This window comes from Drosophila novamexicana, unplaced genomic scaffold (genome assembly GCF_003285875.2).
Source record: "Drosophila novamexicana strain 15010-1031.04,08,12 unplaced genomic scaffold, DnovRS2.1 tig00000462-arrow-pilon, whole genome shotgun sequence".
Lineage (NCBI taxonomy): Eukaryota > Metazoa > Arthropoda > Insecta > Diptera > Drosophilidae > Drosophila > Drosophila novamexicana.
The window spans coordinates 1149513-1164134 of record NW_020824806.1 but is presented as its reverse complement, the minus strand read 5'-3'; the positions used below and the strand labels follow the sequence as shown (position 1 = coordinate 1164134).

The 14622-nt window shown below is 45.1% G+C and overlaps 2 protein-coding genes across 6 annotated transcripts in view; one reads left to right on the top strand and one right to left on the bottom strand.

Moving 5' to 3' along the window:
* Positions 1–8432, bottom strand: part of LOC115760764 (syndecan) — a 146437-nt gene extending 138005 nt beyond the window's left edge. For all 4 annotated transcript variants that reach the window (XM_030702246.1, XM_030702244.1, XM_030702245.1 and 1 more), the window contains exons 1-2: positions 8221–8432; positions 7030–7363 (exon numbers count right to left, since the gene is read on the bottom strand). In XM_030702246.1, coding sequence (XP_030558106.1) covers positions 7030–7149 — 120 coding nt within the window. In that variant the 5' untranslated portion in view covers positions 7150–7363; positions 8221–8432. The remainder of the gene's footprint in view (positions 1–7029; positions 7364–8220) is intronic.
* A 189-nt stretch (positions 8433–8621) lies between these two features.
* On the top strand, positions 8622–14591 carry LOC115760823 (zinc finger FYVE domain-containing protein 9). 2 transcript variants are annotated; one of them, XM_030702347.1, is made up of 9 exons: positions 8622–8699; positions 8971–9051; positions 9114–9886; positions 9946–11473; positions 11669–11944; positions 12003–13014; positions 13080–13200; positions 13545–13709; positions 13776–14591. In XM_030702347.1, exons 2-9 carry the CDS (start codon positions 8997–8999, stop codon positions 13926–13928), a joined length of 4083 nt encoding a protein of 1360 aa, XP_030558207.1. In that variant the 5' UTR covers positions 8622–8699; positions 8971–8996; the 3' UTR covers positions 13929–14591. The 2 variants fall into 2 exon arrangements, with proteins under 2 accessions (XP_030558207.1, XP_030558206.1); XM_030702346.1 differs by having other exon boundaries at positions 9937–11473.
* The last annotated feature ends 31 nt before the right edge of the window (positions 14592–14622 follow it).

Here is a 14622-nt window from a genome sequence, read left to right as displayed (position 1 = left end):
CTAAAGGTATTACAGAGATCGAGATCTCTTTAAATGAGATCAAAAGATTCTAAATTTAAAATATCAAAATGCGATACAGCGACACAGAACTTAAATCTCTCCAGTTCCTCTTCTTCTTATAGCTCTCTAAGTATGTCTCATACTTAAAAATGTTACAGAGCGTGTTAATGTTAATGTGCAGCGCGTCTTTATGTTAATGTTTATGTTAAAGTAAGTGTTATATGGACTGAGCGATATGTGTATGTGTATGTGTATGTGTGTGTATGCATGTATGCATGCATGTATGTATGCATGCATGTGTGTATGCATGTGTGAATTCATGAATGTATGCATGTATGTATGCATGTATGTATGCATGTATGTATGCATACTTGTATGCATGCATGTGTGTATACATGTGTGCATGCATGTATGTATGCATGCATGTATGCATAAATGTATGCATGTATGTATGCATGCATGTATGCATGCATGTATGTATGCATGCATGTCCGGATACACATGTATATGTATGAAGCTCTGTGAGATTACAATCAGGGACAAATATTCAATTTTTGTATCCATTAGATAAATAAAATGCTTAGTTTTTTAGAGAAATGAGAAGCGTTTAAATAATTTTGTAGCAGTTCTTGGGATCGAAATCGGTTTTTTCACATTTTCACTTTTATCTTGTGTCTAGAAAACAATCAAATATATATATATATATATATCATCTATGCATTATATATTTGAGTGCAAACGTGCTTATATTTCTATGTATAATATATAGACATTATAGACATATCAGCTGCACATTATTGAAACAGAAATGAGCTCATTTAGTTGAGCAAACAGCTAATTAATCATTAAATACGTATTTTGATTTAAATAAAGCAAGTATTATTGCTGATTTGAGAATTCTTTTGAATCGCAATTGTGACCATGTGACCTTAAGCTCTGATTACTTTTTTTTTTTTTATATTATTCCAATTAATTTTTATTTTTCGTTACTTTTTGTTTTTCATCAAATTAATTAGTTTGTGTTCAAGAGAATTTTCAAGGGGTTTTTTTGTTTTATAAACGAAAAAGGAATGCAAAAGGTATTTGCTTGGGCAAATTCAAATGAAACCAAGTACATATAGAAATATATTTATAGATTTTCTTCTTTTTTTTTTTTTTGTTCAAAGTTTTCACACAGAGAAATTCCAAAAATATTACTCGATATTATATTATTAAACACACAGTGTACAGTAAATGAAAAATAAGCCAATAAAAATATTGTTTAAAATCATGAGCCACAGGCATCTCACAGGAAAACCTCAAGTGAAAACATTCGAAAATGGAATTTTCTTCTCTTTTTTTTCTGCCATTAAACAATAAAGTATAAATTTGAATGTGTAAACAAATTGTATGGGGGGAACGTGTTTATGTTTGACTCAAAGAATTTGCGTCGGCGTTTGCGTGGGTAATCAACAAATATACGGAATCCGAGAGGGGAGGGGGGGGGGGGGGGGGGGAGAGGGGGGACATGGCATAAAATGTGCAGCTAACAACAAACCAAAATGGAAAGAAGCCACAAAAAGAGACACAAGAAAAAGAATGAGCAGCAGCTGAAAATTGTGTGAAAAGTTGATTGGAAAAGCATCGAAAACATCAAAAAAAAAAAAAAAATTGTGAAAACGAAACGAAAACAAAAAATACTGCATAATTATACAAGTATGCAAGTGCGTGGGTTCATCTGTGTGCGCGTGTGTGTGCGTGCGTGTGTGTGTGTATGTGTGTGTGAGTCAAAAGTGCAGCTGTCTCAGCTGCCGCGTGGGCTGCTAACTCTTTTTTTTTTTTTGGTATTGTTTGCGGCTTACGTTTTCCATGTTAATGATATGCAAACACTAACACAAAGCCGAAAAGTAAAAAGAAAATATAAAACAAAATAAACTAGCAAAAATGCAACAACAATAAACGACACACACAGGAAATACGCGCCATATCCAACAGCAGGGGCAAAAGGGCTGTCGAAGCAAGAGAGCGAGAGTGAGAGAGAGAGAGAGAGCGCGCATGAGAGGAAGCAAAAAAAAAACAAAATATTTTACGCGCGATTTGCGTCAATGAGAAAAGGCCACAAAGACAAGCCAATTGAGGAGCAGTGCGTGTGGCGTATGTGTGCGTGTGTGCGTGTGTGCTGCTATTTTTTGCAATTAAAACACAAAAATAAACTCAATGCGCAGTAAACAAATCAAGTGTAAATTATATAGAAGTGGCATGAGCAGAATTTATACACATGCCATATGCCTGGCCATTATTGAACAAAGAAAATTGCAGTTAATATATTAACCTAAAAATACACGCACACATGCAAACACATACACATACATATGTATAGTGTTCAGCGCAGAGGAAACAGCTACTAAAATCCGCAGTGGGACAACTGAAATAAAAATTTTTAAAACCAATAAAGCAGTAAAACATACAACACATACATACATACATACAAACATGCACGCACGCACGCATGTATATTGCATGAGCTAAAAAGAGAAGGAACGCGATAGGAAGAGGCGTCGAGCGCAGAGATACAACTTGTCGCAAGCAAACCGCAAAATGAAACAAGCCCAAGTCGAACATATGAAACAGCAACAACAACGACGACAATGAAAAGCGGCAACAACGCATGATTATTGACATTGCGTTACCCTTCTTGCAGGCAGCGACGGACGGCGACGGCGACGGCAGCAGTTCAATCTGCTTGTTTGGTCTGTCTACGCTCGGGTCTTGAAACTGCCGGCACGGCCAGGTCTGGCCCTGCCTCCGCCTTTGCCACGACTGTGTGTTGTTTACCTCAGCAGAAACTGAATTTCAACCAAAGCAAAACGAGAGCCAACCAACAACAACAACAGCAACAACAGGCAGCAACAGCCCTCAACTTCGCTGCTCGCGTCGCTGCCATTGACGCTGCTGTTGGAGCTACACAAAACTCCACCACGCCGCGACGTTGTTTGTCGCTGTCTTCTTTTCTTCAACTTTGTCTGCTGCCTACCAACACTGATACACACACACACACACACACAAACACACGCATTTACATTTTATGCTCGTTTACTGCTGTGTTGTGTTTATTTCGCCGCCTGCACACACATTTTTATGCTGTACCTCGCTCGCTCTCTTACAACTCTCTCTCTCTCTCTTTCGCTCTGTTGTAATCGCGCCCTCACATTTCGACTGTTGCCTGCTGCGCGGGTGCCGCAAATGTTTTTGCTTTTGGTTTATTTGCGGCAACCCTTTGGGTTTTGTTGCAATTGCCTTTGCTTTTATGTTGTCTTGACATGTAAAAATTTACTAATTGGATTTTGTTTTTATGCACATGTCAGACAACATGTGTAATTGATCCGCACAAGCGCTCTCTCACACACGCGCTCTCTTAAGCGCTTGCTCTTTGACTCGCTGACTGACATTCGCAACGCGATCTTGTTTTTTTTAAGTGTGTGTGTCTGTGTGTGTAGGTGATTGCTAGGCTTTTTGTAATTATCTCGCGTTTGTGTAAAACGTAAAATGTTTCCATCATTGCATTTTGCGCTGATTATCTGTGGGGATTTTCAATTGAACTGAGATTAAAGGGCAATGAAAACAGAAACTGTACAGTTCGTGTGCGTATGTTTATGGTGTATTGGAACCGTTGACATTTGCAAAATACATTTAAAAGAAGGAGAAAAAACAAACGCTGTTGATAACATCTTGACATTAACAGCGACGACGACGCCAACAGCAAAGTCTACTGCGTTTACGTTTACGTTTTCGGCGTCAATGAGCGCGACGCCAGCGAAGGTGAGAGCAAGTAGCAAAGTGCAAGCAGCAACAACTGCTTATTAAATGCAAGACGAGTGTGCATAGCAACACACTCACACACACACATGCACACGCACATGTGAGTAATTGAGACGAGCGTGCGAGTGAAATAGCTGCAACTGGTATTGGTATAGGTGTGTAATGAGTGAGAATGAATTAAGTGTCGTTTAAGCTGATGTGTTCGCCGTAAGAAATGTATATTTATTAGCAACGCTGCTAAAATTTACCTTATAATAAAAGTGACGTCAGCATGTCGAACAGCTGATTTCGCTACCTGCATGTTATCATGTACAGCCCTTGCATCGGGCAGGCCAAACAAGACAATAAAATTTGAAGAAAAAAAAGAAAAACCCACAATATTGACAATATAAGCCACTTTATCGCTGTGCGTTCGTGTCTGGCCCAAACAAATGCCTTCCCGGAAATCCATAACAACAAGCACATAAACAGACCGTTGCACAGCACGTGAAGATGTGCCAAAGATGAGCCAAATCCGCATTACCCGCGGCTGGTCACCTCTAAACGCACCGTAATTTTCTAACTCTCTCTCCCACTACTCGAACGCGCGCTCTCACTCTCTCGCATTGTGTCGCTCTCGCTCAATGTCACGAACACGACACATGCCAATAATGCTAATGAGCGCAAATGCGTAAACGAGCCAAAAACAAAACTTTGGATTGCGGGTGTGGAAAGAAGCAGCTGGCTGCGGCGTTAGCTGAGCATCTACCCCCCACTCCCCCCCCCCCTTCATTCGCTGTGCACCATATGTGTGCGTGTGTGTGTGTGTGTGTGTGTGTGTGTGTGTGTGTGTGTGTGTGTTTGTGTTGTTGTCTGTCCGCTTTCGCACACAAATCATTACATTATCCTGCACACTCAAAAACTCTGACCACACTCGAACTCTAGCTCTTGCTCGCTCTCTCTGCTTGCTTGGCTCCCTGACTGGCTGCTTGTAGCTCTTCATCAGGTTTACTGTGCACGTTCTTAAAATGTTTTTGGCGAGGAGTAGCATAAACAACAACAACAACAACAATAACAAGAACAACTGCAAAGAAAAGCAGAAGCAGCAGATGAAGAGCTTCAGCCATAACCGCAACTTGGCCAATTTTGGCAAAAACAAGTGACAAGCAGACAAAAAGGAGAACGCAATGGAACGGGCGAGACTGGACCGGACCGGAACGATAAACAAGACAGCTACAACAACAACAACAACAAGAGCAGCAGCAGCAGCGCCTAGTGATGGGCGCTTAGTGGTCGAGTCGAAACGGGCCAATGTACTATTTATGTGTATGAGCAAGTGTGTGTGTGTGTGTGTGTGTGTGTGTGTGTGTGAGTTGTGTGTGCACATTTTGGGCCAATAAGTCACACAAACAGTGAAACAAACAAACAAACACAACTGGCTACTGCAATTGGCAACAGCCGGATGCCTTTTGCCAACACTTTGGCAAACGATCAACGCTCACAAGGAGAAGGCGGAGAAGGAGCAGAAGCAGAAGGAGAAGGAGGAGAAGAAGCAGATGAAGCATAAGTCGCTTATGGGCAATGCGTATGCGAATGCAACATTCATCACAGAGTAACGCACACACATACACATACACGCATGTGCACATGTTGCCATATTTATGCGCTGCAGCATTGCAGACGCTTTTAATGTCTTTTTACAGCATCTTCCACTCTTCATTATCGTGTCATCAATATGGAAAGAACAATTGCAATGCGAAACGCAAGCGTTGCCAGACAGCCAAAGTTCGCATTGTTACATAAAGACAAATACATATCTAGACACACACATACACATACATACATACATGTATTGATTAGTTTGCGGCAGAGTTAAGAGATTTCTCTGTTATTTTGCATACTAAGTGGCAAATGCGAATAGTGGGAAAGAGAGAGAGAGAGAGAGAGAGAGAGAGAGAGAGGGGGGCATAGTGAAAAGAGACAGCAGCTGGCAATGCAATAAGCAAACCTCAAGCCGCAAACAACAGCTTGCAAAGCACCTGGCTAAGCGAACGGGGGGGATGCGGGGGCAACGGCAGGTGCGAAATAGGCGGTCAACTTGAGGTTAAATCAGTTCATAATCTCAAGAAATTGAATTCAAACTATTTGCGATGAGAGGAAATTTCATAACAATCAAATGGGAAAACAAGTAAAATTCCAAATGGAATGCTTGAATGTGGTTAGTCGACCAAGAGACACCCTGTAAACAGCAGCTCAATGGATTTGGAGTAAACTAAGCATGTCGTCGACTAGGAAATACCCTGTAGTCTGGGCACAATGGATTATGAGTACAGTATGCATGTCGCTGACTAGGAAACACCCTGTACACATCAGCAGCAAACTAAAGGACACCCTCTAAGATAAACTGTAGCACAATTGAGTATTTAAACGAAAAATACGATTGATACTCAAAAATACGAGTTTAGAGAAACTTAAATTGTACTTTTTATTGTTTTCTTTTCAATTTCATCATTTCATCATTTGTTATTTTAAACCAAAGCAGCAAATATTCAATATCTGGCAACTCTGCGATGCGAGTATTTTCGAGTAAAAACTATTCGCATTCCAGGAACTGAAGGGCAGGCGCATAGATTGTTTTATTTACCAAGGAAAATATTTGTTTTTCAACGTTCGTGATAATTCAATTATTTACGCTGTACCACATCCAATTTACATAAATAAAAAATAACTAAAATCAACTGAAACCGATTCAGGTTAAAAAATTCCTAATGAATTCTTAATTACTCAAAAGTTAGCCACGGAAATATGTAGCATGATAATTAAAATTCCATCAGACGTGTTTTTTTTTTGTAAATTTTCCCATTAAATTTGTTTAAGTTTATTGTTTAGGTGCAATTTTTGAGGAAGAAAAAAGATACGCACAAGTGGAACTTCAGATGATGATAACAAAAACAAAAAATTGATAAATATGAAAATCGATAGTTTGACATCGATATTCGATACAAATAAAAATGTTTGTTTAACAGCAAAAGAGAGTACGAGCGAGTACAGCTCTGTTATTCTAGCGATCTGTTGCGTTCCAGCCTCTCTTAGTTCTTATCATGTTATTTTTAGATATTTTGTGCAAGCCATGTTTAGTTCTGTCAAAATTGTCTTCCCACAACGCTCTGTTCCCACTTAACTGTTCCCACTTTAATTGCCTACGATTAAGATCTGGTGTTCCATTTCCGCTTAATTTCAATTGGCACTTACCTCTTCAGCTGCTTGGGTGGCGGCCACCAGCAGAACTAACAGCAGCGCTGAGACCAGCATCCATTTACCGTTGCTGGACAACGGCGACGTCAGCTGCGCAGTTTTCAGCTTTGATTTCATTTTACTGGCGTGGGTGATGGCTGCGTTGTTGTTGTTGTTGTAGTTGTTGTTGTTGGGTTGTTGCAGCGGCAGCAGTTGTCGAGAAATTGATGCCAGATTTGTTTATATAGCGGCGATTGGCAGCATAAAGAGCTTAGCAAAAACGATTGCGTTTGTTTAGATTTTAAAGAAATTTGTGTATGCTTTGTAAATGCAATTTAGAAACTGGTACACGCTGATCAATAGAAATGAATTAAATAAAACACGCGCTTTAAATTTAATTTATGCTTTCATATATGTAAATGCACAGACACAGGCACTGAAACATTTTGGCAATGAAACAAGCAATCGCGATTTATCAATTGAATTTCAAACAAAACGCGTATAAAAACAATTCAATTGCGCGCTGCGAGCACATGTGTGTGTGTGTGCGAGAGAGAGAGCGAGAGAGAGACTATCATCAATAACACATTTATTCATTTAATTTTCAATGATTAACAGCAATTTTTAGTGCGCGCGCGGCTAAATCAAAGCAACTAACGGCAGAGGCGGCCGCGGATGGGAGGTGTGCGCGAGCAGAGCGCAAAAGAGAATAAACAACAAGATTACTGCACGAAGCAGCTGGCCAAAGGCACGGCCAGAGAGACAGACGCAACAAAACAAAAATGATAAAATGAGACAGCGGAGCGACAAGAGCGCAACCAAAAGGTGTCAGCAGAAGCAGCAGCGAATGGCTGCCTGAGCGTTTGTCAGTGTGTGTGTGTGTGTGTGGGCAGGCAGTGTTGGTGAGCATAGAACTAAATTACAATAGCAGCAAGCACATAAATACAACAAATAAATACAAATGCTTTTGCATTTAAATGTGTGAAATGAAAACGTTTTTAGCTGCAATTTGTTTTGCGTAGAGGGCGCTTTAACTTGATTTTCCGCCCACCATACACACCACTACCTACACGCACAGACAACTCATACACACACACACGCGCAAACAAACACAGGCGCGCTCGTCGCGTACACGCACGCACACACACACATACAGTGAGAGACACAGTTCATAGCGGTGGCGGCTTCTTTATGTTTTTCTTCTTTTACTTTTGCTTGTTTGCGTTTGCTTCACTAAACGAAATATTTCATTTATTTTTGGCTTGTATTTCGAGCGAATTAAACCGTTTGCGCTGATAGGCACCTTATTTATTTAATTGCACGTCGTATGCCGCATTATTTATTACAATTACAACAAATTCGTTGTAACAAATTGTTAAATTTCTTTACACTTGAACTGAGAACGCGCAATACTCCCGCGTCCGACACCTTCAACGGTTTTTTTTCGACTAATGTTAACGGGCTATGTTAACTAACAGCGTCTGCAGTGGCTGGGCGGACCATGCTCTACACTTTTGGTATTACTAAAATAACCTTAAAAATACCAAAATGCATGTTAGTGCATGGTGCTTAACATAGCTGCTCATCTGTAGTTGTCGTTTATCCTTTATCGCAATACGGTCAGACTGCTCATCCATTTCGAACATATTTTGCAAGAAAAATTAAACAAAAAGAAGTGGGTAAATAAGGTAATTCCAATAATTTTCGACCGAAAATGGATGTGCAGCGTAAACACTGATAAGACAATTGATCGACAGCCAACGCAGCTCGCATCTATTAGCGCTATGAATCATTATTTGCCCTGTTGTCTTGTTTTTGCGTCTCTGCTGGGAACGTTCGTTCCCCCTCAGCAATTCCAATAGCCACCCCCCGTCCATCCCACCGTCCGCCCGCGCACTTTGCGAAAAATTTTCACCCAAAACAAGCTGCTCTCAATGTCTATTACGTCTTTCGTTTCAGGCTTAAATGCTAGCCGACTAGTTACAATGGATCTGGTGGACATCGATCAGGTCCTGGACAATCTGGAAGCTGAGCTTAAAGGTGCGTCCGTTCCCATCTGCCTCCAACTGTGCACACTTTTTATTAACAATTAACTCTTGCAGCGGACGAGCAGCTGAGCCGCAATGCAACGGCCGCGGCGGCAACTGTAAGTGTGGGCGGCGAGTCACGCCCCATGGGCGATGGCAGCGCGGGCGCAGCCAAAAACTTTGTGGGCGTCTCTCAGGTGTTCAACAGCCTCAACGATTACCGCAACAATGTCCAGTCGCTGGCCACGGAGCTGCAGGCGCACGAGAGCTACGACTGGACGGCGGAGGGGCAGGCAGCGAAGCCGGAGAAGCAGCAGCCGGAGCAGGAGGAGTACGAGGAGGAGGAGGAGCTGGCCCGGCACGAGGACATTAACAAGTTTAGCGAGTCGCAGGCCCAACAGCTGAAGGAAGCCGATGAGCTGAACGTCTCGACCGAATCGCTGACCACCTCCTCCTGTTCGACCTTCTCCTCGGGCCCGTCACCCGGCGCTGTGAGCAACTCGGACGAGCAGGAGCTGAGCACACCGCCCGAAAGCGAAAAGCCCAGCGCTCTGGAGCTGCCGCCCAAGGCAAACGGCGAGCCGGCGCCGGAGTCGCATCCGTCGCAACAGCAGCAGCAACACGCATCGGCTGCTGTGGAGGACTTGGCCATGGGTCTCTCCTCCATATCCCTAACCAATACCAACACAACAGAATCGCAGTCCATATTGCCCTGTGAAGTGACCGCCTCCTCGGCCCTGGACAAGGTGCTCAACGAACTGTCCGAGGAGAGCAGCACGGAGCTGGACACGCAGAGCCAAGCGCGTGCTGCCGCCGACAAGAACATGGACACGGACATTTTGCCAGCGGTAAGTTCGTGCAGCAATATCCAAACTAAACCTAATCCTCAATATGTTAGGTGCCTCAGCCGGAGACTTTGACAGCTCCGGACGAGCAGCAGCAGCAGGAGCAACTGCAGGCGCAGCAGCAGCAGCCGGAACAGCAGGCGGAGCTGGCGGCCAAACGCAGTCAGCCGCTGACTTTCTGCTCGACCATGGATGAGATCTCGGACACGGAGCTGGACAGCATGCTGCAGGAGGTGGAGGTGGATATTGAGGTGGAACCAGAGCCAGCAGCTACCTCCAGCTCCTCCTCCGAATCCTGCCAGCACCCGATACACGAAATGATTGAGGTTGATGACGACGACGACGATGACGACGAAGATGATGACGGCGCCACCGAATCGCCAGTCACTGAGGAGGAATCTGTGCGCATACTCTCCGAGCAGGAGACCAACTCGGCGGACCAAATGAACGTGGACAACTTCTCGCAGGCCTCCACAGTTGAATTTGCCGAGCTGCGCGCACACGATGCGGCGCCAGTCACAGCCGAGGAGCTGCCCTCATCTTTCAGCAGCACGGCCAGCGATACGGATTCCCTGTCTGGCCGCAAGCTGGAGGATGACGAGGAGACCGTAGGCACGGATGCACTGGAAACGCAGGAGCAGCGACCGCAACGTCCGCAAACGCTGGATCTGAACGGCGGCTACCAGACGAATGCGGGCCAGACGCCGCCGCCGGGCGCCGAGCAGGCGACGGATCAGTCAGAGCTGCAGTCGAATGCTGCAGCGGCGCCGGCAGCTGGCGCCGAGGATGAGGATGACGACAGTCCCATCTATGAGGCCGTCGGCTACAGTGATCCGCACGCGAATCTCGGCAAGGTGCCGCCCATCTGGGTGCCCGACAACATGGCCGGCCAGTGCATGCAGTGCCAGCAGAAGTTCACCATGATCAAGCGGCGGCATCATTGTCGCGCCTGCGGCAAGGTCCTTTGCTCCGTTTGCTGTTCGCAACGGTTCCATCTGGAGTTCGCCAATGAGCCGGAGTCGCGCGTCTGCGTGCAATGCTTCATGATACTCACCGAGCGGCAGGCCAACGGCGGCGTCTCCGATATGTATGCGGGCGCACCACCGGCTGCGCTGCCGCCGACGCCGATGCGCTCACCCAATCCAAATAATCCCATGGAGTATTGCTCAACTATACCGCCGCATCGCCAGGTGGCGGCCGCCGACGCTCCGCCGCCCAGCGTCATTGTGCCCGTGGGCGTGCTGAAGAAGACCGACGGCAGCTCGTCGAACTCCAGTTCCGACAGCAAGAAGGGGCGCAAACGCAAGAGCGTCATGTTCAGTGATGGCATTGCACCCGGCAGCGAGCTGGCCAGCACCATGGAGCAGCAGTGGGGCGAGGCCAAGCAGGCGCGTCGAGGCCTGATGCGCAGCAACAGCGGCGCCGGCCAAAAGCCGCCCACGCCCGGCGCCAACAGCAGCGGAGGTGGAAGCGCAAGCAGTATTGACAATACCATGGGTCTGGTGGCGCAGCTATTCCGTGGCTCCATACCGCCCAGCGCGGCGGCGGCAACACTTACAGCGGCTTCAGCGGGCAGCCAAGCATCAAGCGGTAAGTCGTGCAGGGTTCACCAAATTGTGCTCAAATGACACTTGGCTAAAGTGCACTCAAAGCTTTTGATTAATTTGAAGGGAGAGTAAAGTTTTAAATTTATATTGCATCACGCTTTCGCTCTCTCTATTAAATATCGCCTTTCTATGCGATTCTCACACATTTATGTTATGTTTGTTTTTCCTCTTCTTTTAGCTGGTCGCAATACAGCGCAAAGCTCGCCGCGTCGCAAGGCGGAACCGCAGCGTTCCCGCAAATTGCCGCCCAGCGATGCTCAGGGCTGTTTCATACCCTACGAGGAGAACGCCCTGCCCCCCATCTGTGTGAGCAGCAGCGGCAACAGCAACAGCATCTGTGATGTGGAATACAAGGAGGTGCGCAATGATGCGGATCTCTTGGAGCGTTTGCAGCGCGAGACGCTCAAGTTCATTGTAAAGAACAATTTCTATGTGCTGGTCAAGGTGGTCAACAGTGAGTATCCAATTCGAGTACTTCTCTAAGCTGGAGCTAATCCTTCAAATTCTTGCAGTGAGCTGCTGCATGAATCGCTGGGTGCTCAACTTTACCACATCGGGTCTGCATCATGTGGGCAACGATGAGCTGATCATACTGCTGGAAATCAAGCCGCCGCCAGCAACTGGCGGTCCGACTGTGCCGCGCGATATATTCCAGCATCTGTACGAGGTCTATGTGGAGGCAGAGCATGCACGTTCCAGCACCCAGGAGCTGGCCTTCACAAGTCCACGCAGCGCCAACTTTCTGGGCTCGCGCGAGCACGGCGGCTTCATCTATATCAGGCCGACGTATCAGTGCCTGCAGGGCGTCATTGTGCCGGACAATCCGTATCTGGTGGCTGTGCTGATCCATCGGCACGAGGTGCCCTGGGCCAAGGTGTTGCCGCTGCGGCTCATATTGCGCCTGGGCGCACAGTATCGCTACTATCCTTGCCCGCTGATCTCGGTGCGCAATCGTGAGTCTGTCTATGGGGAGATAGCCCAGACGATTATCAATTTTCTGGTGGATTTTCGCAACTATACCTACTCCCTGCCGGCCATACGTGGCCTCTACATACACATGGAGGAGCGGCAGACGACAGTAATTATACCACGCTATCGCCAGACGGATGTTATCAAGGCTATTAACAATGCCACGGATCATATACTTGCATTTGCCGGCAACTTCTCGAAAGTGGCCGACGGCCATTTGGTTTGCATGCAGAACATCAACGATGATCGGTCCGAGATGTATGCCTATTCCACGCAGGCGATCAATATACAGGGCCAGCCCAGAAAGATAACGGGTGCCAGTTTCTTTGTGCTCAACGAGGCGCTCAAGAGCAGCAGCGGCCTGTCCGGCAAGTGCAGCATTGTCGAGGACGGGCTCATGGTCCAAATTATGCCAGCCAAAATGGAGGAAGTGCGTCAAGCGCTGCGCAATCAAACGGACATCGACATCGTCTGTGGGCCCATCGCGGCCAGCGAGGAGCAAAGCGAAATTGTCAGCATCAAGTGGGTGGATAATGATCGCGAGATCAATGTGGGGTAAGTTGTCAAATAGTTTTCGAGTCTCTCAACTATTCTGATTTACATTTTCTCATGTTTTGCAGCGTTAAGTCGCCCATAGATGACAAGCCCATGGACGGTGTGGCCAATATGCGTGTGCATGCCAGCTTTAACTATTCCAATACCAATTATGCGATACGTTTGAGCGATATTTTTATTGTCAAAGTGCGTAACATGATTACTTAAGAAGCTTTCAAAGCACATGAGATGCGGCAAGGGAGCTTAATTGAACTTTGAGCAGCATAAAGCTCTTTAAGACAATTTTCTGTGCATAAGCAAACTCTCTAAGAACTCAAGCTTTAATTAGCTTCTATAAAAGCAACTATTAAAGCTCAAAAAGCTCTTGATCGTAAAGCTTTAACAAGGCTTCTAGTTGATGGTTATCGATAAAGCTCTCTTAAAGCTCAAAGCTTACATTTGCTGCATTCAAAAAAGATTGCTTAAAGCTCATCTTTCCGAACAAGTTTAAACCTTAGCTCATATTTTTTCTCTGCTCTTTCGTTTGACAGTGCGAGGATTGGTATGCCACAAATGGCACCAACTATGCGGATATCACGCGCATCGCCGAGCAGCTGGCCAGAAGCGCTTCAATGGCGTTGTTACCATTCCTAGATCTGCTCGCCGCAGCGGGCATCAATAAGCTGGCACTGCGAGCCACGCTGGACCAGGAGAACGTAAGCTCAACCACAATCTAACCACATAGTAAGCTGATAATTAATAGACGTTCAAATTGTTAATAGGTCGGCTATGAGGCGGGCGCCCGTGGTGCTAAGCTGCCACCGATTTATATGAATGCGCTCGATAATCATCTGATAGCCACGCTGCATGGCGAATCGTCTGGCATTCAGGATCCTATTATATTGGAGCTAGTTTTCTATATATTAAACGCCTAATATGCAATTCTCTCGCTGGAGCCTTAGTGCAATTGCTGGTACTAGTACTTTATGGAAACCCCCCGCCCCCCTCACTACCCGAGAATGGAACAGATAATAATGCTATACAATACAGCTGAATACTTTCATAAATTTCTAACCACGCCTCTAGCTACGTAAGCCTATAAAGTGATCATGTGTTGCTCCCCGCCCCCAGCTTATCGCTATACCTATTCTCCGCCGGCTGCAATGGGATCGTTTGATGGCGCAGTTACTGTGTATATATAATTAGTACATGATAAATATATATATATATATATATCATCGGTGTTTTTTTTTTGTTTTTATCCCCCTCCGCCCGCTCTCGCCTACCGCCCCCTTGACGAGCCGACGCAAACATTTTTGTAATTTTCAATGTTTGTATAATAATCTGTGACAGCGTTTGGCAGCCTTTTCACGTTCAAAACTGTTTTTATTTTTCTCGACCTTGTATTGTAAAATCAAAATGTTTTTTTGTCTTCATATATATATTGTTTGCGATTGTCGAAGCAACCTAAAAAAAAAAAAACATATTTGTATATGATGTTCTTTATTATATCCCTGTATATTTTCGATTTGAATATAAATAACGACTATATAACTGTTAAAATCTGTTTGTGTTTCAAATAATCGTATTGTTTGTTTTAATCTAAAACATTTTGAGAATTATAAGACA